Source organism: Elephantulus edwardii, unplaced genomic scaffold (assembly GCF_000299155.1).
Source record: "Elephantulus edwardii isolate Elephantulus edwardi_28Jun2011 unplaced genomic scaffold, EleEdw1.0 scaffold00011, whole genome shotgun sequence".
Lineage (NCBI taxonomy): Eukaryota > Metazoa > Chordata > Mammalia > Macroscelidea > Macroscelididae > Elephantulus > Elephantulus edwardii.
Genome location: NW_006399761.1, coordinates 915,614 through 942,176, shown reverse-complemented (window position 1 = coordinate 942,176; position 26,563 = coordinate 915,614). Strand labels below are relative to the sequence as shown.

Sequence of the window (26,563 nt, the reverse complement as noted above, 5' to 3'; positions counted from 1 at the left end):
GATAGTGAACTCTTGGAGTGCCTTGGCTGAAATGGCTGGGCAAGTGTCCCTTTAATGTCAGTGCCCTCTGCAGGCTCCAGAGTCTTCATCCAGGGACATTGGGCTCCCTGCTCCATCTGCCCTGGCCTGCTGGTCTGGGTGGATGGGAGGAGATGAAGCAGGGGGACCAGGGGGCTCTCAGAAGGAACCCACAGCTTCTGCTGCTTCTCCTTGGCCTCCTGGGTGCCGGCAGTGCCCAGGCTGAAGGACACCGAGCATCCTTCTTGTCAGAAGTCCTTCTCCCTTGTCCCCACTGTGCTGACGGGGCTCTCTGTGTTCCTGTCCAGGTATGGCGAGAAGGGCAAGGCCATCCGGATCGAGAAGGTCATCTACACCGGGAAGGAGGGCAAGAGCTCACGCGGCTGCCCCATTGCAAAGTGGGTGAGTGTGGAGAGCCCAGGTGGCGCGGTGCTGGTCACTCTGCCCCCTCTCAGCTTCCTGGGCTGAGCAGAATCTCGGGAGATGCTGTCCGTGAGAACCAGAGGTGCTCGAGGTCCAGGGGACAGGATTCGTGGTGCCTGGTGGTGATTTACCTGCAGCCCCAGCTCCGTCCTCATCCTGCCCCTGCACCCATCAGTCACTGTGCTTGCCCCGTGGTTCAGGGCTGAAGGATGGGAGATGAGGAGGCTGGCACCGCTGTGTTGGCCACGTAGCTCACCTCCCCTGTCATGTCATGTCTCCACCAGGGCTCTGCCTCTGTAAGTCTGAGAAAGTCAAGGGTCTTCTTAGCCATTTGAGTCTAGCGCAGAACTAAGGCGGCTTCTGGGCCTAACCTGCACGTCCTTGTGTTAAGGAAGCTGCTGGCTGTGGTGGCCTAGGGCATAAGGAGAGCTGCCAGCCAGAGGTACCCAGTTCACATCCACCTGCACTCCAGAGGAGAAAGCTGCTTCCTCTCCCGTGTGATTTATTGCCTCTGAAAACCTGCTGGTGGGTCAGTTATGGGTTGGTTCCAACTTGACGGCACATGCCAGCAGCGAAGTGCCCCCTTGCAGTGGACTGACCCCGGATTGGGGAAGCAAGTGTGTCGGTCTTGGTGGGTGCCAGCTCCCGGGAGAGCCTGTGATGGGAATGGCATCTCCTGGTGCCAGCCCGCCCTTTTCTCCTGTGACTCACTTTGTACATTAAGAGTCCCAAAGTCGAGACAAAACCCCAAGACCTTGACCTGGAATTAGAGACTTGAACAGTTAGTGTAAGAGGGAGAGCGATGGAGGACCATCAACGTACAGCTCCAACCCTGGATCGGGAGGGCGGGACGCTGTCATTCCTTCTGTTTTTGACCGGGCTGTAGAGCACTCTGGTGGGAAGGAGACGTGCCGCCAGCCCAAAGGCACACGGTTCAAATCCACCAGCTGCTCTTCAGGAGAAAGATGGGCGGTCTCCTGCAGTAAGAGATGCTGCCGGGGGTGTCAGCTGCAGAAGGGTCACCTGCGAGAGGGTCAGCCGCAGGGGGTGTCAGCTGCAGGAGAGTCAGCCGTGGGGGGGCGGGTCGGCCGTGGGGGGGGGGGTCAGCCCTGGGCACTGTGCTCCTGGGGGTTGTCTTGGGGGCGTGTGTGTTGCCCACGGTTTGTTCTCATGCACCTGGTACGTTTCCCCTCCCTCCCTGCTCTCGTCGTTGCTTTGGGCCAGTGTCCTGTTGAGGTGAAGGGTCAGTGCAAGGTGGGAAGATTGTGCCCGCGATGGGGAGACACAGCGGCTGCAGCAGGGGGCTGAGCGTGTCCGAGAGGGCCGGGTAGGACAGGGCTCCAGTCTGCTGGGCTCGACTGACAGCTCCTCACAATCACAGTGATCTCGGGAGCAGTCCCTCTCTGGTGTTGGTGTAATGTTTGTGTTGTTTCATGACAGGTGGGTCCTGGGAACAAAGCCTTCTCTCTTGAGTGGGACCTGAGGGTCTCTGCTGGGTGGCCCTTGTTTTTCTGGAGAATGGGCAGGAGTTCGAGGCTCCAGGGGAGGCAAGCTGCAGTGCGTCACCCACCGCGGCTTCTGTAGCCCTGAACGAACTCCACCTGCCACTAAGTGCACTCCGACTCGTGGGGACCCGTGTGTGTCCACAGACCTGAGCCCTGCCTCGTTCTCATGGGTTCACTTTAGGGACCAGGTCACCAGTGTGTCCTGACACAGTTCAGGGTAGACTCGACCCCAGGCTTGGCATCGGCCCTGCCCAGGACTCCGGGCATCCAGCGTGTCCGGCCGCGTGGCCAGGTCATACGAGGATGGACACACCTGCCTTCTGCAGGGCCACAGGAAGGCCCCTGGGGGGTAGGGGGGTGGAGAGAGTGGAAAACCCCAAAGTATTGGCGCGAATGCCTGTGAGAGGACAGACTGGGGGCCTGTGGGCAGCCAGTGCCCAGAGTTGTTGCCCAGAAGCTGAAGTGCCGTTGGGTTGGTTGTTACGCGCAGTGACCCTCTGAAAAACAGCAGGTGCCATCCCGGCCATGTCTGGCACCATCCTCACGGTCGCTGTGTCTGTCTGGTTGAGTCTTCCTGCCTTTCCCAGACCCTGCACTTTCCCCCGCAGGAGGTCGTCTCACAGGGACTGGACCTCCTGACAACACGCCCTCAGTATGTGACCATTTCCCATCGTCACCCGGGGTGCACCCTGGTTGCACTTGCTCCAGGGTGGACTCGTCAGTCCTCTCGGCTGACCATGGGATACTCAGCACTCTTCCAACTCCACAAGTCAGAGGCGTCAGTCTTTCCTCTGTCATCTTTATCCAGCTTATTCATACTTTGAGATGTACAGGCGGTGATGAGAAGACCAGGGCCTGCAATCAGGCGCACCTTAGTCTCCAAACTGCTATCCCAGCAACTCAGACGGTTCTGGTTCTGTGAGGTTCTGAGGTGTTTCTTGGTTCTGCAGAGCGCTGGTCCTGAAGTTCTGGGGTGGAGCGTGAAGCAGACCCTCTCGTCTGAGCTGGGCGGTGGGTGCGTGCAGGCCTCTCCCCCCTCGGCTCCTGCATTGGTGGGAAGTACCCCGCCGTTGGCTTGTCACTGTGGGGGTGTGGCCTTGCACAGTCCACAGGGAGGCGGTGGCCCGGAGCTGTGTGTTTACACCTGTGTGCTCTGCACACGGCGTCAATTGAAGCATTGACCGGTCTGGGCCCTGCACCTGGATGCCCAGCCCAGGAAAGAGTGGCTCTGGGCCGAGGCTGACGGCTGGCCATGAGCCGGCCTCAACACGGGACGTGGGGCGCGTGTGCGTATCCATGTTGGTGCCATGAGCCCTGCTCCTGGACGGGCAGTGAGGGGCGTGTCCTCTGCTTCACAGTCCCGTGGGCAGAGTCCAGGCTCAGCGTGGTCACCTAACATCCCATCACATGGTGCTGAAGCCCAGGACACATGGTAGCCAGTGATGTGATGGGCCTGAGGGGCGTGGATTCACACACAAAATGTTCACCTTAAAGCGGAATTTTCAGAGGGAAGGAAGGAGAAACGACTGGGGAAAGGGTTCCCTGCACGTGGAAGCAGGTGCAGCGAGCGTCAGGGATTTCGGGGTGAGACAGTTGATGGGGGGGGGTGAGGGCCGAGAAGGAAGCGCGGGGGTCTCCACACAACCTGGCAGAAAACGGCATCATGCAGTTGTCATCAATGTGAGAAAACAAAGGGAAGGAGAACCAGTGAAAGTTTAAAATTTTTGTTGTTTACAAAAGGAGATTTCATATATAAGGCTGGGTTTCCATTTTCCTCACGAAGTTGGAAAAAGTCGCATAACCAAGCAGGCTTTTCCCCCGGCAGTGGTCAGCAGAGAAGGCCCGGCTGCCCGTTCTGCGGGGTCCGGTGGTTCCCGCCTGCCTGTCCGTAGCTCCCCTGTCACAGGCGACATTTAATACCGTTCCCTGCCCACCAGTCCCCACACACGGGTTCCTGGCCACTATTGAGCCTGAGTTTCTCCAGAGCCCAGGCCCCACCCAGGCCGTGGGGAGCGTGTCCCCAAGGTCCCTCAGCGCCCCTGCTCTGAAGCCTTCACTGAAGCTCGCCTGCAGGATTGTCTGCTGCTCCTTGTGCCCCTTGGTCCTGCCCACCTCCCCCTTTCCCACCACCCCAGGATCCCTCCTGTTCTGAGGCAGCGGAGCCGCCGCACTGTCGGCTCTGGGGGCCTGTATCCCCGCAGCGAGGAGGGCCTGGGGACCCTGCTCTGTCTCCACGGGCTGTCAGCGTCTGTGCTGACTTTCCATTCTGGACAGTCATGAACTTGACGTTCCCAGCGAGTACTCTTTCTCTTTGTATGGTGTCGCCCTGCATGGTGGCTGTCACCAGATGGACGTTCTGGGGACGCTGCCCTGGAGACGAGCACGCCCATCGCTGGCTCCGGGTTAACGTCCCCCTGTCCCCACAGGTGATCCGCAGACAGTCGGTGGAGGAGAAGCTGCTGGTGCTGGTGCGGCACCGGGCCGGCCACCACTGCCAGCACGCCATCATCGTCATCCTCATCCTGGCCTGGGAGGGCATCCCCCGCAGCCTGGGCGACACCCTCTACCAGGAGCTCACAGACACGCTCCGCAAGTACGGGAACCCCACGAGCCGGAGATGCGGCCTCAATGACGAGTACGTGGGGGCCCTGTGGGGGGTGCGGGTGGCCTGGGCGTGTCCCTTCCCATCCATCCACAATCTGATGGTGCCCACAGATGCCAGGGGCCGGGTACCCTCATGTGCGTACACAGCTTTTGTCAATTTAACGTTGTCACGTGTGCTACTGGGAGTGCCGAGCTTTGGTGGCATAGTGCTAAGGATGGTACTGCCGTCCCGAAGGCACACGGTTCAAATCCACCTGCTGCTCCGTGGGAGGGGGTTGGACTTACATTGCCTCTGAGAACCTGTAGGAAGGTCAGCTGTGGGTGGGTTCCCCTTGACAGCACACAACACTGGGCTGCTGGTGGCCTCGTGGGGAGAAGCTGCACTGTAGTCCAGCCACGTGCAGTTGGCACCTCCCAGCTGCTCCCCGGGAGAAGGGTGGGCAATCTCCCCGCTGTATTCAGTGCCCGAAGACCCACCAGACCCTCAGCTGTGGGCAGTCCTGAGTGGACGGCACACACCACCATCTGACCAGGTTGTAACACGGTGCCTCGGGTCGCTATGTGGGGTCTTCTAGGTGCTTCATCCAGTGACATCGGCCCTTTGATGTCAGGCCGATGGCACATGGTGTTTTCCGGCTCGCCCAGACTCTGCCACGTCTCGGCACATCTGTTCTAACAGCCACTCTCTTATCCCTGGTGTCAGCTTGTTGTTGCTACTTGTGGCCATTTTTAAAAAGAAATTAAGGTGTAATGATTAGTCAAGTTACACTCTCAGGCAAACAGTTCTGACCAATGTCTGTGAGGCCTATAGCCCCCAACCAGTCAGGATTAGAACCGAGACCTCCATCCCCCACCCCACGCCTGCCTCCTGTCCACCAGCAACCACTGGGCATCCTGACCGAGGGTCCTCTGTGTCCTAGTGCTCCTCTGTCCCTTTTCTTGCCGCGTCCTAGCCCTTGTATGGACGGACCACGCCTTGTTGATCTGTTAGCTGAGCTATTGTTACGTGCCTTTGAGTCCACTTCTACTCTTAGTGACCCTGCGGACACCAGCTCTGCACCCCGTCCTCCCCTGTGCTGTCCGTTCCATCCTTGATATGTTGGAGCCCGCTGCTGCAGTCGCTGTCAGTCTGTCTCATGGGGGGGTCCTGCTCTGTTTTGCTGACAACACCACAGCTCAGAGGCATCAGTTCAGAGCCATGTGGATTCTTTCTAGAACTTTAATATTGAATCTTAATTACGGTGTTCATTTGCTTAAAAACTTGCCAGAGCAGACTAAAAGGGGACCTTAAATGCCAGCGTTCATGGATGCTGTATTCACAGTAGCCACAAGGTCAATGATTTGAGCCCACTAGGAAATGTTTTGGGAGCAGGGCTGCTGGGAGTCAGTTCTCTCAACAGCAGTGGTTTGAGATTAAAAAATAACATCAAAAACCAGATAGGAAGGAGGGAGAGAGGTGGGTAAACAGCAGTTAAAGGTAGAGTGCCCTAAAAATGGTAATTGCTGTAAATAGTAACCTTGTGAAAAAAAGTAGAATTGGCAAAAGTTGTGTGAGATGTACTTAAAACAGTGAGCCCTGAAAAGCCAAGCAGGGAGGGAAGCTGCCAGCCTGTTGATGTGGACACTGCTCCTTGTCCTCCCCACATCAGGGTCCCGGCGTGGAAGCTGGGGGGGGTGGCTTTGCGGGACACCTCCGCCAATTGTCTCACCATGTTAGGTTGATGGTGCCTGGGTCTTAGAAGCTTCGAGGGATCATCCCAGGTCACGTTAAATGGTCTCTGTCCACCTGAAGCAACAGAGAGAGGGAGTTAGAAATAGGGGATGGACTGTGTGGCCTGCTGCCTCGTTGGCCAGGAGACCTGTCTCCCATTACTGATGATTTAACGGTAAGGATTTGCCCTGCCGACCCAGAGGTACAGGGTTTGAATCTCCTAGTTGTTAATGGGAGAAGAATAGACTGCCCCCATGCAATTTACTGCCTCTAAAAACCTTCTGGAGAGGGGGCCATGGTTCCAACTCTGCAAAACACAACCACCACCATAACTGATACTGAACAAAAGCTTCCAAAGAAGATTCCTGATCAAAAGGGGAAACTGAAAAAAACAGCATCACTTTTTTTTGTGTGTGAGAAAAATTTCTATTTAGAATTAGCCAGCTGGACTCAGTTTAGATGATCCCAGTTTTGTTGGCAACATCCAAAGCATCATAGTCAGGAGCAAGTGGAACATAGGCCTTCTTCTCTCCATCAGGCCTAATCAAAGTGTTGACCTTGGACACATCATTGTCATAGAGCTTCTTTACAGCTTGTTTAATTTGGTGCTTGTTGGCCTTGACCTCCACAATGAATCCAAGTGTGTTGTTATCTTCTATCTTCTTCATGGCTGACTCAGTGGTCAGGGGAAATCTGATGATGGCATAGTGGTCAAGCTTGTTTCTCCTCGGGGCGCTCTTCCGGGGGTATTTGGGCTGCCTTCGGAGTCTCAGCGTCTTAGGCCGCCGGAAGGTGGGTGATGTGCGGATCTTTTTTATTTTGGCTGTGGGCGCCCTTCAGGACTGCCTTCTTGGCCTTTAATGCCTTTGCTTTGGCTTCAGTTTTGGGAGGGGCAGGGGCTTCCTTCTTAGCTTTCGGCGCCATCTTCATGGAAAGCACATCACATTTTTTTAGACTCCTGACACCACAGAAACTGTTGAACCCCTGGAAACTCCTTGAGATTATCTTGAAGTCTTGAGATCAAATGAGGGCTTAGCGTAAATGGTAAAGCAGGTCTCCTTTGAGTGGTATGCTTTAGGAACTGTGTGTGTGGAGGTTATGTGCTCCCAGTCAGAACTGACACATGGCGGAGCCGCCAGTGGGTTTTCAGAGGGAGTTAATGGACCTTCTTTCTCCTGAGGAGCAGCTGTTGGATTAGAACCGCCCATCTTTGGATCGGTAGTGCAACTCCTTACCCACTAGGCTGCGAGTTATTAGGTAGGACCCGCGTTTGTTTCTGGTGAAGAAAGACTTGGAATGAGGACGTGAGCAGTCACTCCACATGCGTGTAATTGGCACATGGAGGTAGAAAGTGTTGGACGCTTCACTGAATGTTCTCAACAACAGAACAGATAAAATCTAGAAAGGAGAGGAAGGTCCCGGAGCGCCCAGGGCTGCAGGGGGTCCGTCCAGGCTGTGTCCTCACAACACATCGAATCTTGATGTTTGCATAGGATATCTTCTGTCTAGTGGACGTTGTTAGAGTTAAGGCAGCATGCAAACCTCCTGGGTTTTTAAGGTAGATTCTTACAGCCTATCTCAGATAACTCCCCTGCTTCTCCAAGGAACGTCTGGGTTAGACCTGCAGGATCGGGGCCCAGCACAGATGGTGACCTGGCTCCTGGGAGGCGGCGGTCCCGGGTGTGGGAACCTTGTGTCTGTGGTTTGAGCCCTGCCGTGTCTTGCAGCCGGACCTGCGCTTGTCAAGGCAAAGACCCCAACACCTGCGGTGCCTCCTTCTCCTTCGGCTGCTCCTGGAGCATGTACTTCAACGGCTGCAAATACGCCCGCAGCAAGACACCACGCAAGTTCCGCCTGGCGGGGGACAACCCCAAGGAGGTGAGCATGGGACCCTCCCCACACCCCCGGCCACCCAGGCCTGTCGTCACTGCTGTGACCTGAACGAGATCAGTCTGTCTCGTCGCGGGGCCTCTCCGCTCTTGCTGGCCCTCCACCTTCCCCAGCGTGGGTCCTTCTCTAAGGACAGGCCCCTCCTGACTTCATGCCCGAAGGTTGTAAGGCCAGGTATGGTCACACTTCCCTCTAGGGAGCGCCCATTCTCCAAGACAGATGTGTGAGCTCTTCCGGTAGCCCCCAGAACAGCCAGTGGTCTTTTTTAAGTTTCTGTGTGTGTTCCGTCAGGAGGAGATTGTCCCTTTTTCTCCAGCAGAGCATCTGGTGGATTTGAACCACTCACCTCTGGGATTGCAGTGCAGCTTCTTGCCACTAGACCACCAAAGCTCGCCTGCCATCCTTATAGTTTAAAAAGATTTCCAATAAAAATGTTTAAATCCTCATCACAGTTGGATCCTCTCAGACATGTCTTCGCACTCCCCAGCACAACGTTTTGAGAGAGGGGCCTCTGTTCCCAGGTGCCCCCATCCTGGCTGCTGATAGCTGGACACTAAGTAGGGCTGTCCTACTGTCACTGTTAGTCATGTCCTGGTCCTTGGTCACTGGGCTGCCAGCTGTGCCCTGTGGTGTGGCCGCCCTTCAGCCAGGGGACCAGAGCTCAGGCAGTTCACCATTACCTTCCTCCTGCTGCTCGGGCTGGGAAGGGTATCCTGGGGTCACCTTGTCTCACAACTCCAGACACAGGGAAGGTGCACCCCTCGTGGGCTCGGTCCTGCTCTCCCGGCAGCGTCCCCTCCCCTGGGCCACCAGGTGGGTCCTGAGTCCCTTTGCTGGACTCCAGGCAGCAGCTTTGGCTGCACTGACATTGAGTTGGTTTTATTACTGGTTTTTCATTCAGCGATTCCTTCATTTTGTTTTAACTACAACATTCACGATGGATTGCGCTTCCTCTGCTCCGTCCCTGTGGTTGTCATTTCCCTCAATCCTTTGGCCCTGCGCTTCCTGCGTTTAGAGTTTCATCCGGACACCCCTGCTCTCCTGACCTTAGAGGGGACTGTTCTGGGGACAGGGTACCTCCATGGTCCTACCGGTCATCTTACAGCCTTGCCGGTTGTTTTGGTGGGAAACTGAACCACGAGGATGTTCAGGTTACAGGATGACCAGGGCCAGGCTGAGTGGCTGAACCAGCTTTTAGGTGACGTCACAGCGACCCTGTGGGCAGACACGTGGACCATGTCCTGCATAGCCCTCACCGTCTCTGATGTGTTGAGTCCGTGGCTGGCCACCGTTTCTGTCCACCTCTCTGTTCTGCACTCCCCGCTCCGTCCAGGGTCTTCCGCCGTGACCCCTTCAGATGGTCATCCTGCTAACAGGGCCAGCTGGTGCTGAGGTCCTGCAGGTTGAGTCCTCTGGACTGCCGGTTTCAGGACTTCTGCTTTTCCCTCCTTTTTTTTTGCAGGTGTGGAGAGAGTCTCACCTTAGACGTCTGCTAACGAGCTGCTCAGGGCAGTCAGCTGGGACTCACGGACACTTTGAAGGGCCCTGCCTTCTGTCATTCTCACCTCTGACACTAGCCCATTGTCACGGTCACTGTGTCAGTCTGCCTTGCTGAGGGCTGTCCTCTCGCATGCAGACCCTCTACCCCTTCCTGCATGATGCCGTCTTCCTAGGGACTGGCCGCTCCTGACAGCGTGCTGGGGTGAGGGAGGTGAAGCTGCAGCAGCCTGGCCTCTGAGCAGCCCCTGGTGGCACGTTCCCCACGCCGTGTCTGTCCTTTGGGCAGTCCGTGGGATATTCCACACTCTTCTCGAGGACCATAGCTCAAAGGCATCACTTCTGATTAACGGTCCATGCCATGGCTTGATCAGGCGCACCTTGGTCCTTAAATTGACACCATTGCTCTTTAGCCTTATGGAGAGGTCCGTGGCAGATGTACCCAGTGCCACGTGTCTTCTGTTCTCCTGACTGTTGGTACTAACGGTATTAGTTGTGGATCTAAAGGTTAAATCATTGATGGCTTTTCTCCATCTGTCATGGTGTTGTCTGTTGGTCCAGTGGTGAAGGTTTTTGTCGTCTGCACGTTGAAATGTAACTCAGGTTGGAGCCTATAATCCTTGATCTTCTGCAGCTCTTCCCTTAGAGCATACAAGGCTGTGTTGCCTACCACAGGTTAATGACTTTCTCCAGTCCTGACGCCACAGTCACCGTCGTTTAGTCCAGCTTCTTGGACGATCTGCTCAGCTGCAGATCGAATCAGTGTGAAGAAAGGGTATCGCCCTGATACACACCTTCTTGACATGGAATCTGGCTGTGCTCCCTTGCTCTGCTCCGACAAGTGCTTCCATACCAGGTGGAGGTTTGGCACGAGCACCGCGGAACATTCTAGAATCCCGTTGTCGGTGTCTATCACAGGATCCACATCGCCAGCTGCCTTTGCACAGTCAGTAACACACAAATAGAGATTCTTGTATTCCCTGCTTTGAGCAAGGATCCATGTGGCATCAGCAGTGATACTCTGGGTGCTGCGGCCTCTTCTGAACCCCACATGGACTTCCGGCAGCTCTGCGCCCTCCCTCCCACAGATCACTCTGGCAGATCTGTGCCCATCTCGCCATTTTTGGATGAAATTCAGCAAGATTTTGCATGCGTGCATTTGATCGCCTTTCTTGGTAGTGAATACATCTTTCCCCCCAGTTGGTTGGTCAGGGAGCTGTCCTCTGCAGTTCTCAGCACGGCTTGGTCAGCGGTGTCATCTCTTTGTTAAAACCTGGTGGTTTCTGCTCCGTCAGTTCCTGGGGCCTTGTTTGTAGACAGTGTCAGCCGTGCAGCTTGAACCTCTTCCTCCCTTCACATTGTTGGTTCTTCAGCTTCAGCTGCGTCCTGACGCGGGCTCTGTCAGCCAGGTCTTTTCGGTACAGTGACTGTTCCTTTGATGCTTCCTGGCTCGTTCACGATTCTGCCTGTAACGTCCACCGTCCTGCGACTCGAGGCGTGGATTTGTCTTTTCCGTTCTTTCGGCTTGAGAACTGCCGTGTGAGCTCCCTGCTTTGTCTTCTCTCCCTCCCTCTCTGTGTCTTCATTTCTAATACTTCGTTTCCGCTCTTTGGGATCTTGTGTTGATCTCTTTTACGGCATCATTTCTTCCCTTTGGCCTCTGACACTGTGGTGCCGTTTTAGAGTCTCTGCCGACGACCCCTGGCGGACAGTGTGAACCTTAGGACTTTGTAGTGACTCAGTCGGTCAGGGCGTCTGGTCACACCGCCACCCCCATATACAGGGCGCTCTGGTGGCCTGCCACCTGACCGTGGTGCTGCCAGCCCGGTGACAGGGGGTTCAGGTCTGCTGGCTGCTCCTGGGGAGAGATGGGCGGTCCCCTCCTAGAGACCTGGAGCCTCTGAAACCCCACTGGGGGCTCAGCACTTAGTGGCACGGTTCCACTGCCGGCTCTATCTGCAGTGCAGGCCGGTAGTCACATGGGAATGCATGCCTGTTTGTGACCACGGTGCCGTACCCCTCACCTGGCCCTGTCTGTCAGCCAGCAGCATCTCCATCCTAGCCTGGCCCTTCCCGGTCTCTCCAAGCTCCTCCTCGTGCAAGGCTGGCCCTCCCCAGGCCTCCCCTGGGGGACCCCCCCCCACACACACACACCCTGTAGCCCACACAGCTTCCACACTCAAACTCCCAGCTCGGCTCTTCATAACCAAAGTGGAAGGAAATCCTTTCAAATATAGAACACTTACTCTTCAAGAGCCTGGCTCTGAGACTGCTGTGTGGGCTGCAAGTGGCCTTCTGTGACACGAGGCTTTCCTTTGGAAATGTCCTCGCCCTCCCACAGACGCAGCAAGTGCACTGGCTTCCAGGAATGGAGGAGCTCCCAGTCCCCCAGAGCTCAGATTCCCAGGAAGGAGCTGCCTGGTTTCTTTTCTCTCAAGTCCTTCCCTGCCTGTCAGCTCCCATCCCTGCACTTGCCACGTGCTGGGTCCACTCCACGTTGTCCCCTGCTCCTCTGACAGATGAGGCCAGTGTCCTGCCTACGTGTGCCCATAGCTGCCCCGGATACGGGCTGGGCCTGGCACAGACCCGGCCCACCTGGGCTCCTGTTCGCTCTTCCCAACACGGGGAACAGGGCTGGTAACACAGTGCACGTGCCTGTCACTTGTCCTCTGCATGCTGTCAGGAGGGGCCAGGCCTTGGGGAAGACGGAAGGCCAGGGAAAGACGGAAGGCCAGAGGAAGACCCTGCCCGGGAGGGACTGACCATGACGCAGCCATGGACTCCGGGTGTCAGGGACGAGGGTGACACAGGACAAGGTTTAGATCTGTTTCCAGGGTCAGAATGAGTCATGGTTGACTTGACCGCACCTTGAGGTGCCCTGTGCGCCCTGCCTTGTCCGTCCTGAGCTGGAGTGGACTGTTACCTCCGTGAGTGGTGGCTGAGTGGTCAGAGTAGCCTAGCCTTCAGGAAGAAACCTGTCTGATGGACCTGGTTTGTCTGAGCTGTGCTCTGCCAGGTGGACGGTCTTCATTTCCTCCCAGGACCGGGTCCTGGCAAGTTCAGTGTCCCCATGCCCAAGCAGACCGAGGCTCTGTACCCCTGCCTGAGCCAGCCGCCCTAGACACGTCTGCCAGCACCTCAGGACTGGCTGTCCCCGTGACATCCCGGGGGCTCTGGCCACGCGTGACCCTGTGTCTCTATCTGCAGGAAGAAGTGCTACGGCAGAGCTTCCAGGACCTGGCCACCCAAGTCGCCCCCCTGTATAAGCGCCTGGCCCCCCAGGCCTATCAGAACCAGGTACTGGTCCCCAGCCTCTCCCCTCTTTGCCCTGTGTCCACCTAGGGTCGGGGAGAGGCTTCTTACCTGCTAACTAGAGGTGCCATTCCGGGAATAGGGATGCCTGAGTTATCCAAGGAGACCCCTTGGCACTGTCTAACTGGATCCCAACCTGTCTCTCCCCACTTCACTGTGCTCCCCGCCCCCAGCCCTCTTCTGGCTGGTTTATGGGGACCAGGCCATCTCTCTTCATCACGCAGAGTAGTTAACATAATGCCACAGACCAGAGTTATAGAGAGACCAGAAAGCGAATGGTCACCACAGACATTCCCCCCCCACAGCCCACACACACCGGTGACCCCCTGGACCTCACGGGCACAGACGTGGGCCTCGCTCAGCCCCTGGGAGCCCCTGCAAGCCCTGCCTGTTTCCCCAGGTGACCAACGAGGACGTGGCAATCGACTGCCGCCTGGGGCTGAAGGAAGGGCGGCCGTTCGCGGGGGTCACGGCATGCATGGACTTCTGCGCCCACGCCCACAAGGACCAGCATAATCTTTACAACGGGTGCACTGTGGTGAGACAGCAGGCAGCGTGCAGGGGGAGTCTAGAGCTTGGGGGCGCCCGCTCCCCCTAGAGCAGCCCTCACCAGGGGGAAGGAACAACTAGGCTGGCCTGACCTCTCTGCGTCCATCCCTGAGGAGCTCTGGGGACCCAGTGTCTCCCCACAGTCCATCACTGAGGTCCTGCAGGAGGCCCCTCGGGGACCCGGTGTCTCCCCGTTGTTGAGATCGTTGTTCCTTGCCTCTGGCGTTGGATTCCATTCCCACGGCTGCCGGCTGGCCGTGGGCCTGGCAGAAGCTCGTTTGGCGGCAGGGCGCCTGCCCGAGGATGGGGCTGAAGGGGAGTGGTGGGGACTCTGTAAGAGCAGTGACTGCTCAGGGGGGTGGGCGCAGGGGCTGTGCAGACCCAAGGTCCCAGGGCCTCTCTGGGTGGATGTGAAGGTGAGCAGATGTCCTGGGGTGTCCAGAATGAGGGCCCCGCGGGTGGCGCAGGCTGGTGCGTCCCCAAGTTGTCGTGTGGATTTTTTAAACTTGACAGCTGGTTTTCTGGCGTCTTCCTCTCCAACTCGCTCTTCCCACTCACGTCACTTCCTCGAGCCCCTTTTCCGCCCTCCTGAAAAGCCCGTGATCTCTTCCCTCTCCGGGTCACTTTATTACGGTCAAGTTGAAGGTCTTTTCCCGTTCTTGGCTGTTCCTCAGGGGCCTTGGTGTTGAGGCAGAATCTCCTTCCTTAGCCGTCTGCACGGTCACCCCGGTGCTGCGCCGTGAGGCTCTTGGCTGCTTACACAGGGCGGGGGGTTCAGGCCCACGAGCGGCTCGCCTGGTCAGCTCTTGTCAGAGTGGCTGTTCGGTGTCCTCCGGTCAGTAGGTGCTCAGTGTCGCCCTACAGTAGGACTTCCCCGAAGGGTCAGGCTGTACCCCCCAATCTCAAGCTAACACTAAGTGTAGGTTACATGTGTTCTTCTCTGAACAAGATGAACGTGAGCTCTTAGACGTTTTAGGAACCGGTGGAGGAGCTCGGGCGGGTGGTTGGCAGGCGTGGGGTCAGCTCTGGGGGTGCTGCCCCCAACCCTGCGCCCCCTGTGCGGACAGGTGTGCACGCTGACCAAGGAGGACAACCGCAGCGTGGGCCAGGTCCCCGAGGACGAACAGCTGCACGTGCTCCCGCTCTACAAGATGGCCAGCACGGACGAGTTCGGCAGCGAGGAGAACCAGAAGGCCAAGGTGGACAGCGGGGCCATCCAGGTGCTGACCGCCTTCCCCCGCGAGGTGCGCCGCCTGCCCGAACCTGCCAAGTCCTGCCGCCAGCGCCAGCTCGAGGCCCGCAAGGCTGCGGCCGAGAAGAAGAAGGTGCAGAAGGAGAAGCTGGGCACCCCAGAGAAGATCAAGCAGGAGGCCCTGGAGCTGGCCGGCGTCCCCGCGGACACAGGTGTGTGAGGGCTCTGCCGTGGGGGGCCGAGCGCCGTGTCTGCACCTCGGGGCCTGTGCTGCACGTCCAACAACCTGACCGGCAGCAGTCCCAGGGCTCCACCTGCCCCGGGTCCAGGGCGCCACTTTCCTCCCTGGAGCTCTGCTGTGTCCACATCCCACCTCTTTGACCGGCAGCAGCTTGGCCTGGCGCAGGGCACAGCCTCTGCTCGCCGGGGCTCGGCTCTCTAGAGGACCTCGGCCCCCTCACGCTCTGGGGGTCTGAAGTGGGCGCGTGGGCTTCAGGGTTGTGGTCCAGTGTCATCCTCGTGGAAGGGCGCCCCTCCATGAAGGCCTGTGGGCCCTGGCTTCTCCCAGGCCTGCCTCCCAGGAGTTGGGAATGTCCCTGGCTGCTGCAAACGGCCACTGTACGTGGCTTCTAAGCAAGAGAGCTTCGAAGGCTTGGGGCACCCTGTCCTAAAGGCCGAGCCCAGAAAACCCTCTGGAGCCACTTGCTGGGGTGCTCGGAGCTGGAGCTGACTCAGTGATGGGGGGCAGGCTGAAGCCAGAGCTGGTGCCGGAAACCCGGCCACTGGAGGGTGGGTGATGGCCTGGCCCGTCCCAGGGTGCTGTCAACCCTGGAGAGGCGCCTTCTTGAGCAAGTTCATAGACCCCTTCCGTGTGTCCTGCCCACGCCCTTGTGGGCAGCGGCTCTGCCTGGCTCAGTGCACTTTCTCGCTCCCCAGACTCTGAAGCGGGGGGGCTCTCTTCCTCAGAACTGTCTCTGAAGGAGGGACTCCTTTCAGAATCTTCTTGATCCTCCAGATTATCTCTCTGTCCCCAGGACTGTCTGTAAAGGGTGGACTCCTCTGTCACTCGGGATTTTCTCTGAAGGAGGGACTTCTCTCTCTCCCCCTCCGGATTCTCTCGACAGGGACGTCTCTGTCCCCAAGGACTGTCTGAACTGCCAACTTCTCCCTCTCCCTCAGGACTGTCTCTGAAGAGTGGACTTCTCTTCACCCCAAGACGGCCTCTGTCCCCGGCACTCTCTCTGAAGGGTGGACTTCTCTGCTCTGCTCACTGTCTCTTCTCTCCCCCAGGACTCTCTCTGAAGGGTGGACTGTCCCAGCAAGGCCTGAAGCCCGCCCTCAAGGTGGAACCCCAGAACCACTTCAGCTCCTTCAAGTACAGTGGCAACGCGGTGGTGGAGAGCTACTCGGTGCTGGGCAGCTGCCGGCCCTCCGACCCCTACAGTGTGGACAGCGTGTACTCGTACCACTCCTACTATGCACAGCCCGGCCTGCCCGCCGTCAACGGCTTCCACTCCAAGTACGCTCTGCCGTCGTTCAGCTACTACGGCTTTCCTTCCAGCAGCCCCGTCTTCTCCTCCCAGTTCCTGGGCCCCGGCTCCTGGGGCCACAGCAGCCGTGGCAGCAGTTTCGACAAGAAGCCAGACCTGCACGCCCTGCACAGTGGCCTGGGCACGGCCTACGGCGCTGGCGACTATGCCGAGCCGCCGGCCTCGACGGTGCCCACGGACGCCCACCACCCCCCTCACCACCAGCAGCCTGCCTACGCGGGCCCCAAGGAGTACCTGCTCCCCAGGGCCGCCCCGGTGTGCCCCACGCCCACGGACCCCGCGCCCTTTGCCCAGAGCTCCAGCTGCTTCGCCAGATCCATCAAGCAAGAGCCCGTGGAGCCCCTGGCCCAGGCCGAGCCTGTCCCCAGGGATCCGGGCAAGCTGGCCAAGACCCCTCTGCCCGAGGCAGCTCAGAACGGGGGCCCCAATCACCTGTGGAGCCAGTACGCAGGAAGCTCAAGCGTGTCCCCCAAGAGGACTAATGGTGTGGGTGGCAGCTGGGGTGCGTTCCCGTCCGGAGACAGCTCTACCGTCGTTCCCGATAAGCTTGGTTCTTTTGGGACCAGCTGCCTGGCCCCATCCCACTTCCAGGATGGCCAGTGGGGGCTGTTCCCCAGCGAGGGGCACCAGCCAACCCCCCAGGCCGGGGGACGGCTGCGTAGCAAGCCCTGGAGCCCCTGCAAGTTCGGGAACGTAGGCACAGCCCTGGCCGAGAAGCCCTGGGGCCTTGGGGCTGGGGACTTCAGCTCCACCCTGAAAGGCCCTGGCTTCCAGGAGAAGTTGTGGGGGCCTGTGAAAGGCGAGGACGGGCGAGTCCCCACCCCGGGGGCCGGCCAGCTGGACAAGGCCTGGCAGCCCTATGGCGGCGTAGCCCTGGGCACCAGTGAGAAGCTGTTTGGGGCCCTGAAGACCGAGGAGAAGCTGTGGGACCCCTTCAGCCTGGAGGAGGGCCCAGCCGGGGAGCCGCCTGGGGGGGCCGCTGTGAAGGAGGAGAAGGGCGGGGACGAGGAGGAGGAGGAGGAGTGGTCGGACAGCGAGCACAACTTCCTGGACGAGAACATCGGCGGGGTGGCCGTGGCCCCTGCGCACGGCTCCGTGCTCATCGAGTGTGCCCGCCGCGAGCTGCACGCCACCACACCCCTCAAGAAGCCCAACCGCTGCCACCCCACCCGCATCTCGCTGGTCTTCTACCAGCACAAGAACCTCAACCAGCCGCACCACGGCCTGGCGCTCTGGGAGGCCAAGATGAAGCAGCTGGCCGAGCGCGCCCGGGCGCGCCAGGAGGAGGCAGCCCGCCTGGGCCTGGGCCCGCAGGAGGCCAAGCTGTACGGGAAGAAGCGCAAGTGGGGCGGCCCCTCGGCCTGCGAGCCCCAGCAGAAGGAGAAGCGGGGCGCCGTGCCCACCCGGCTGGCGCTGGCCCGGGCCACCGACTCTGCTGTCACCGTGTCCTCCTATGCCTACACCAAGGTCACCGGGCCCTACAGCTGCTGGGTCTAGGGGCCCGGCTGGCCGCCTCGTGGTGCTCTGCCCTCAGTGGGGCGGTGAGGTGCGGTCCCTGCCCACCGCGTCTCCACGCTCGCGGCCGACCTCCCAGCCGGCCGGCCTCCACCTCCCCAGCACTTTGAAGACGAAGCTGTAGCTGTCGGGTGATTTTTTTAATTTCCTTTCTTTTTCCATGATTTTACTATTTATAGCTCCACTTTGGGGTTTCTGTTTCCCTTGTTTGGGGGTTTGGGAGAAGAAACTTTGCTTTCGTTTTCCTCCGGTTTTTAAAAATCCTACCCTGGTAAATCATCATGGAAAGCCGTTTATAGTGTCCTTTCACAAAGGAGTAGTTTTAAATGCCATTGAAAATGTGTATTTATAGTCATGGAGAAGAGTCAGCGGGGACGGCCAGTGCCTGGCCCCTTCCCGGCCATCGGTCCCTCACGAACCACGCAGGCTGTAGCCACTTGTCCCTCCCGAAAGGGGTCCTCTCTGTTGGGCTTGGAGCTGGAGTCCCAGGATGCTGGTTTGTGTAATCCCCAGAGCCAGCCTGGAGGCAGCAGCCACATCCCTCCTGGTCTCCATGCTGAATCCTGTCTGTCACCTGTCGTCTCCGAAGCCCTGGCTCACCAGACAGCCCCTCAGGTGGCACTGAAGTCGAGGCTCTGTCCGGCCAGGGTGCACTGAGCTGAAGCGATCTGGGTCCGTGTCAGAGCCTGTGCTAATCCAGGCGCAAAGGGCTGCTGCGTCTTTAAAACCAAGGAGTTGAACCCAAGCTGTGAAGAGCCAGCGTGGCTGTGGGGGGCCTGGTGCTGACCCTCTTCCCGATCCCCACACGGGCCAATGGTGCATCGGCGGTGCCGTGACGCAGGCGGCCCGCGATCCACAGTCTCTCCCAGAGGCCGGCGTCCCCTGCGGGCGGCTGGGGGCTCCTCTGTAATTGGTGCCATTTCTCAAACCCGTCATCTCTACTCCCCATTCCCGTGTCAACACGCCCCTTCTGAAATTCTGGTGCGTTCGTTCAGTTCATGGACTTGAGTATGTGGTGCTTCATTTTCTGGCAGTGTCGCTGAGCGAGGTTGGTCCTGGCGGGTGGAGGCAGCGAGGCTGACCGCGTGGTCTTGCCTGTGGGGTAGGCCGGGCGACGGTCCCCCTTGTGTCCTTACTCCCCACGATGGGGAGGGCCTCCCTGCCCGGGACCTCCAGAGCGTTCCCTTCAGGCGTGGGTCCCCCGAGAACGATCCGACGGCAGTGCTGAGGGCGAGCCCTGTGCCAGGTGCCTTGTGTAGCCGAGAGCTGCCCCGCTGGGCATTTACCGTCCCCAGGTGCTGGCGGAGAATCGCTGTCCGATGTCCTGAGCATTTATGTGGTCTGGTTTTAACTGTAAATAGCGCGAGATTTTTTAAAAGCACTTTTGCCTAGATTTAAACAGCAACTTGAAAAAAAGGAAGAGAAAAAAAAAACCCCAAAAGTCCGTTTTACCACGTGACCGGGGACCTGTAAATAGTAGCGGAGTATTTAATGTGCTTTGTCTAAGCCCTCACTTTTACCATATTCTGTAAAGTTGCATTTATTTTACAGGACAGAAAAAAAAATGAAATATTATTGCTTTTGAAATAAATACCCAAGAGCTTATCAGGATTTAGAAATATTCAGAACTCAGATTTCTAGGAAAACCTCTGGCCTTCGCTCGCCGAGCGGGGAGGGAAGCAGAGTCTAACAAGCATGCCGATTTTCTAGTTTGGAGGGAAAGGTGGGTCCTTGAAATGCTATTTTGCTTATCACGTTTTATGCAGGTCTCATAGGACTCATGCGTAGGTAGATGCGGGGGTGCCTTGAAAAACACGAACTTCATTTTAAATGATCTTAGCAAGAAATGACGATCTTTGACAAGACATTCGGAGAAGTGACGGTCTGCGCGGCCGTGCGCGCAGGCTGCTGGTTTGGGAGGCCCGCGTGGTCCCCAGGTGACTGACCCTTGGCGCGAGTCTTCCCACTGCCCCCTCCTCTTCCACTCTTTGTTAGCAAAGCCATTAGACGAAGGAGAACCCCACACCAGCCCCAAGCATGTGGCTTCTGTCCCCCAGCCCGGGCGGCCTCCGCGTCACACACTCGTAGGTTAGGAAGCAGCTTGTCGAGCCGCTGGCCGGGCCCGCCTGTCGGGGGGGCGGCATCCCGTCTCGGGGGGGCGGCACCCCCGTCTTGGGGGCGACCGCGCCAGCCTGCTCCTGCCCAGGCCAACTCCACACACTACACGTATGACCTACCTCAGATCTGTCATTGCGATTAGCATGCTTTGTAGTCCTCTTAAAAGTAACTATGCACAGCTCTTCGCCCTCCCCCGCCCCTTGCTGCTGAAGGTTTCTTAAAGAGAAAAAAATCAAATTTTTATTTTTTACTGGCACACGCATTTTTTTAAGTCCTTAAAGATGATGATTAACAGACATTTTTATCACGGGGAGAAAAATAATAAAGCCATTGCAACTAAGGACCTAACAGCATGCCCACGTTGTCTGAGTCCCTGATGTGCTGGTGACAGGGAGGGCTGGGGTCGCAGTGGCCACCTCGCAGCGGGCCCCGGCCAGACGCCGTCCAGATACCTGGCTCCTTCCTCCTTTTCCTTTCTCGCTTTGTTTCGTCTCCCCTGCCTTTCTGCGCACAAGGGAAGCACTTGCAGAGTTGTGTGCTGAGGGATTTGTCAAAAATCGCTTCACGGCAGGTTCTAACAACTAACTGGTGCTAGCTAAGAGACCCTGGCCCTCAGCTCACCTGGCCATGGGACGTTGGGACTGCAGGTGTCAGGATCCGGGCTCGCTTCTCTTTCCGTCTCCTCGCTGTTGCTTGTCTCGGTCGGTCAGCAGGACCTCGGCTCCCCAGGCGCTGGCCCCTTCCCCGGCGACCAGAGGTGTGTGCACAAGGACAGGCACCTGGCCGCGACGCCCTGCCTCTCTTGGAATCAGTTTTCAGAATCAAGGTTGGGTTTTTTTAACAAAGCACTGGAAGAAGGTAGGAAGTGCCCGAGCTTAACCACTTTGCATGTCAAACAGCAGTAGAGGCTCAAGGCTGGGCAGCGAGGGCCAGGCGGGAGCCTCACTTGATGGAGAGAAAGTTGTCATCCTGCCGCTTCGCCACCACATCTCAACCCCAGGCTGGTGGTGTCAGGATCCCCCCCCCCGGCAGTGTCTCGGTGCTTTTGCTGCTGATGCGCGGTTGCGGTATAGGAAGCATTTTCATGAATTGAAATCGTCTGAATACAATGGTGCTATGGTATTTAATGTGACTGACCCCGTCTCGCCGAGGTGCTATCAACACGGAACCCGAACCAAGCAAGCCCCGGTGGGCTCTGGTCCCCCGGCTCCCCCACCCCCTTGGTGCTGTCTTCTTTGACCCTGTTTACCGTGCTGTGTCTGCTGTGAGCAGCTTTCGTCGGGTTCATCGTGCTCTTCCCACTGGGGGCCGGAGCGGGCAGCTAGCCCTCCGGCCGCCGCTGGGAGCGGACCCCCTGGCTGGGTGGGTCCGTGGGTTCCACACCTGTTGTCTCAGGCTAAGAGAAGGAAAAGGGGAAGCGCGTGCTTGGTCTGTTTATAAGGAAGGGGGGGGTCGGGGCTCCTGTCGCCCAGGTTCCACGCTTTGGCCAGTGAGTCTTCTTCCACCCTGTCCCGGCCGGGGGCCAGGATCTTCCCGCCCTCTTGTAGGAGCCGAGGAGGGGTGCTGCGCCCCCTCTTGACGCTGCAGAGGGTCCCTGTTAGTTGGTGCTATCCTGAGTTTCTTCTTGGGTCCACAGGAGTTGTTCAAAAACTCAACAGGAAGCTCCATTTCTGGGTCATCACTGTCGCTTTTTTTTTTTTTAAATACCTCAAAAAGAAACAGGACAACTTTGTGGCAACTTGGGAAAGGGGGTTCTGTGAAGGTCCTCATTCGTGCAGCTTGTCCATTTGTACTTGACCTTTAAAAATCTGGGGTCATCAAATTGTTTGTTCTGCAATTTTAACTGCTGGCGAACAAACACCAAAAGGAGCTTTGTGACGTTCCCATGACATTTTGCTTTTGACTAAAATGTGAATTTCTTCTGCCCGGCTCGTTGAGCTTTCTCGGTCACTGTTGCTGTCCCTGGATTCGATTTCCTCAGATCCTAGTCTGACTGACCAGCTACATCCATAGTCGTGTGTGGGCTACTTGAATCTACCCTGGACCAAAACCAACACTTGGCGGTGTGGCCCCCCCCCACGTGTGCACTTGTGTTCATGCGTGGGAGGGGGCCAGGGGCTCCCCAAGAAAGCAGAGCACTAGGCTTCTCCCCAGCAGGCAGCAGCACAGAAGCCCAGGGCTCAAGCTGCTTCTCCGGCTCACCGAGCGGGCTGGCCCACATCGCCTCTGCATCTGTCCAATAATCAGGGAAGCTCTCCGTAGTGGCTGTCTTTGCTCTTTGCATTTTAACTGCCCATCATTCAGGGAATAACTCATCGCTAATCACATGGGGATTTGAAAAGTACCATCTGGCTCATCCGAACATCCCGATGCCGTTGATGTGGAGGGGGACGGGGGGACAGGAGTGGAGTTTCTTTTTCCACCTCTTCTGACTCACCAAGGCAGGTCGCACTGTGGCATGCATGCTGGGGGTGCCCCGGAGCCCTGGGGGGGGTCCTGGGGGAGCCCTGGGGGCTTCCAGTGCGTCCCATTTCTTCTCTCTGGATTCCTGTTTGGTTATTTGGCTTCCAATGGAGGTGAACTTAACAACCATACTTGAATATTCCGTCTTGACTTTGTAACTGTGGCTACTTGAAATGAAGTATATCTGGGGTTGATGGATGAATGGTAGATTTTTGCAATGTCTCAAGGCAATAGGATGTGTATCATTAAACTGTAGATATTCTTAGTACAGTAAATTTATGCTGATAATTTTATTTTGTATAATTTCTACCTTTTTGTTAATATTTTTTCCCTCCCACTCTTGGTTTGCCTCCTGAGCAACCCCCCCTCTTGCCCGCCCTCCCCCCAGTGTTTTGGTAAATTTAATTTAGGGTGCCTAGAAATTACAAGGATGTATTCTTTTTTTGATTTGTATTTTATTATAATTTACACAAACAACTGGGTTTGTGAACTGTATTACTCCTGGTATCTTTAAAATATCGTGGGTGTTTTAATAAATTTTATATTTATTTTTTGCACTCAACTTTCAGTGTGCGTCCTCTTTTTTCTCCCCTGAACCAGAAGAACATGATACGTGAAAGAAACCCTCTAGCCTCACCCTCCACCTGAATGTTGTAGGTAACCTTAGAAAGGGGGTGTTTGCCATTAACCCAGGCATAAAGGGAGAAAGCCCCCTGATCTGCCAGCTGGTGGGTCGGGGTCACCTGAAAGATGGGGCTAAAGCTTGTCCAGGAGAGTCCACTATGGAACAGACGCTGGCCCCCCGCGCCCCCTCCCCCATCCCGGCGTCCTTCCATTTCTCCTGGCTTCCTCCTCCTGGTGGGAGGTAGTGCTCTTCCCAGCAAACCCTGCTCAAGCCTGACGACCACACAGAATCACCCCGACGGGTGGACAGTCTGGAGTGAGGGGCAGATGGGGCCTCCATTCGGTGGTCACAGGCTGAGGGGGTCTAAATGTCCTGTGGTGGGGGGTCCCCTCTTTCTGTCCAGAGTTCCAGCTCCAGGGCTGATGGGTTTCCCTCCACTTGAAGCGTTGGAGGACTTAACGCTGGTCATCATCTCAGAAGTGACCTGTCCAGCAGTGGGTGGATACTTCCTGCTGAAACAGGCGCAGTGAGGGCATCTGAGTGGGATCCCATCGCCGTGGGGACATGGCCATCTGAGAATTCTCATACCACCATGTGGACTGACGCCTTCCCATTTAACATCCTTGAGTTCAGAGACCCCCTCGTCCAGTCCTGTCCTCCCCCTGAACCCCTCTCTAGGCCTGAGGTGGGGACGGGAGCTTCAGAGATGACCGATTTATCCGTTAAGTTTCTATAAGTCCCTTATTCAAAGATTCTGTTGTTAAATTGGTTTTCACTTCATAGGTTTTTGGTTTACAACATTAATTATAATTCATCAATGCCATCTATTAAAATGTCTCATCAAACCCTCCCTGGATTTGCCCTTCCCCTCACCCATTGCTGACCCCCACGCCATCAGCCCTCTGTGATCGGTTCTGTGTATATACGTCTCCTTAGCCTCCCCCCGAACTCAGTCACTCATGCTTCCTGTTCCAGATTAACTGCAGCGCACAATGTCTGTCTCTTCATTTCACCTTGACCTTCCATTCATTTCCTACCCCCCCCCCCGTAGCCATTCTCTAACAACAATGCGCTTGCATGCTCTTTGTCCAGTTCAGCATAGCGTCCTCTCAGCTCATCTGTGTTGTGTACAAGGAGATGAAACCCACCGAGGTAAGATCCACACCTCGCACCATACACAAAATCCAACTCTGCATACATCAGGGACCAGGGGTAAAACCATAAAGATCAGCAGAGAAAAACCAGGAACAACTCCAGGAGCCTAATGCATACACGTCCAAGAGAACCACACATTCTCAACCAGGGGAGGAGAAAAACACAGGAATGGGGCCTGCTAAAAATCCAGTCCTGTGTGCATCAAAAAACTTCAGCAGGGCAAACAGAAGACCACAGGCGGAGGCAAAAACACTCAAATACCATGTCTGACAATGAACTTGTATCTAAGATTTACAGAACACTGCAGCATCTCAGCATGGAAAAGACAACTGAATTACAAACTGGATAGAAGATATGAAAAGGCTTACTCGCATGAGATTTTCATTCAGCAACCACACACACACACGAAGAAATGCTCAAGTTCACCAGCCATTAGAGACGCAAATCAGAACAATGAGATGTCCTCTCCCCCCAGCAACAGCAGCAAAGTTCACCAGAGCAGCAAACAGCAAAGGCTGGTGAGGTTGCGGAGAGATTGGACCCCGTGTGCGCCGTAGCTGGGAATGTGAAATGGTGCAGTCACTATGGAAGGCGGTCGGAGCTTCCGTGGAAAGTTGAAAATAGAAATACTATTGACGCAGCCTTTCCACTCCTAGGAACGTACCCAGAAACCAGAGCTGTGACACACACGTGTGTAAAACAGGCCTGTCAATACAGCATTATTCACAGTAGCAGAGGCGGAAGTCGCCCCCCTCAAATGCCCACCAGCAAGGAAATGCATAGAGAAACTGGGACCTTCACACACTGAGAATCACTATCATAATATTATTACCCACTGTTACCATCTTCCATTATCATTACTGAAAAACGATGGTGACCTTTTCGAGTCCGTGTCTTTCACCTCATCCCCACACATTCCAATTGCCTCCTGGTTTCTTGAAGCACCAGGTCAGACAAGGCTTACGTCAGATGCCCCGTGCCACTTGTCCCTTTAATGTCCACCAGAGTGGCCTGTCCTTAAACTCCAGGACAACATTCACGTGAAGGCCACTCCGTGGCTGGGCAGGCTGAAGCATACCTACGCTTAACTAATGTGAGATTCCAAATAGGGGGGGTGGGTGCAAACCCCCTTCATGGTAAACCTCAACTCCTGGGTGTGGAATAAAAATATGACTTACATGAAAGTTGTCTTCTTGTCATGTGCCGTCGAGTCGGAACCAACCCCCAGCCGAGCCTCCAGTGGGTTTTCAGCCGCTGGAAACTGCACGGGACGAGCTCTGGTCACCTAGTGGTAGGAAGTCATGCTGCAATCCCCAAGGCATGTGGTTCAAATCTGTGGGAGAAGGATGGGTGGTGAGTCCTTTCTGCACTTTGCTCCTGCCCTAGGACACTTGACCAGGCCACCCATGTACTCCCCTGGCTGCACTTCTCCCAGGCCTCCGTCCCGGCCTCACCCGGCCCTGGCCTCCCGTCACCCACCGCCCCCAGCCTCCCTCCTCCACCTCGTCCTGGAGACGGGGAGCCATGCCTCACTAGCACCCTGGTTTCTCGTGGTCGGCCACAGTCCCTGACCTCGCTGGCCTTTCCCCAGCCTGGAGCCTCCTGGTCTCCCAGCCAGGACACAGGTCTCCCAGGCCTTTAGACACAGATGTCCCCAAGAGCGTCTGTCTGTGGGCCCCACATCTGCAGGTTTCCCCTCAGAGGTGCTTTCATCACTGGGCTTGACTGTGACCCCACAAATGGTTCCAGAACTGGGTCTGGTGCCATGGTGTCTTGTCGGGCTGCTGGGTGGCTCTAGGGGCAGGCATGCTGACAGGGTCAACACAACACACTCAGAAGTGACAATGCTTCAGTGCTCGTGGGAGTGTAAAATGGTGCAGCCACTCTGGAAGGCTGTTTGGCACTTTTCTCAAAAAGTTGCGAATAGAAATACCACTTGACCCAGCAATTCCATTATTGGGAGTATACCCTAAACAAACCAATCGCCACCCAAGCAGATATATGCACACCCATGTTTACTGCGGCTTTGTTCACAATAGCAAAGAGCTGGAAATAACCCAAGTCCCCATCAACAAACGAATGGGTAGAGAAGCTGTGGTATAGTCACACAATGGAATACTACGCTGCATTGAAAAACAAGGAACTTGTGCAATATTATTCAAAATGGGTGAACCCGGAGGACATTATGCTGAGTGACGTATCTCAGTCACAAAAGGACAAATACTGTACAGTGCCACTGTCATAAAATGGGACTGACATTGGTGTTGAGGGAAGACTGAGAAAGGGGATAAATAATGTATACTGCATTGAAACAGATGAGAGAGAAAACTGTTTAAGAGGGGTACTGACTGGAAGAGATCGATATTTGTTCCTATCCCAAAGAAAGGCGACCCAACCAAATGTGGAAACTACAGAACAATTTCACTGATTTCACAT

General features: G+C 56.5%; 1 protein-coding gene and 1 pseudogene across 1 annotated transcript in view; one reads left to right on the top strand and one right to left on the bottom strand.

The window, feature by feature from the left end:
* Nucleotides 1–17,748, top strand: part of TET3 (tet methylcytosine dioxygenase 3) — a 108,574-nt gene extending 90,826 nt beyond the window's left edge. The window contains exons 5-11 of the mRNA XM_006880851.1: nt 327–420; nt 4,373–4,581; nt 7,989–8,139; nt 12,856–12,945; nt 13,361–13,498; nt 14,577–14,913; nt 15,992–17,748. Of these exons, the coding sequence (XP_006880913.1) occupies nt 327–420; nt 4,373–4,581; nt 7,989–8,139; nt 12,856–12,945; nt 13,361–13,498; nt 14,577–14,913; nt 15,992–17,748 (2,776 nt within the window). The remainder of the gene's footprint in view (nt 1–326; nt 421–4,372; nt 4,582–7,988; nt 8,140–12,855; nt 12,946–13,360; nt 13,499–14,576; nt 14,914–15,991) is intronic.
* Nucleotides 17,749–21,205: 3,457 nt separating this feature from the next.
* Nucleotides 21,206–26,563, bottom strand: part of LOC102877187 — a 21,911-nt pseudogene continuing 16,553 nt past the window's right edge.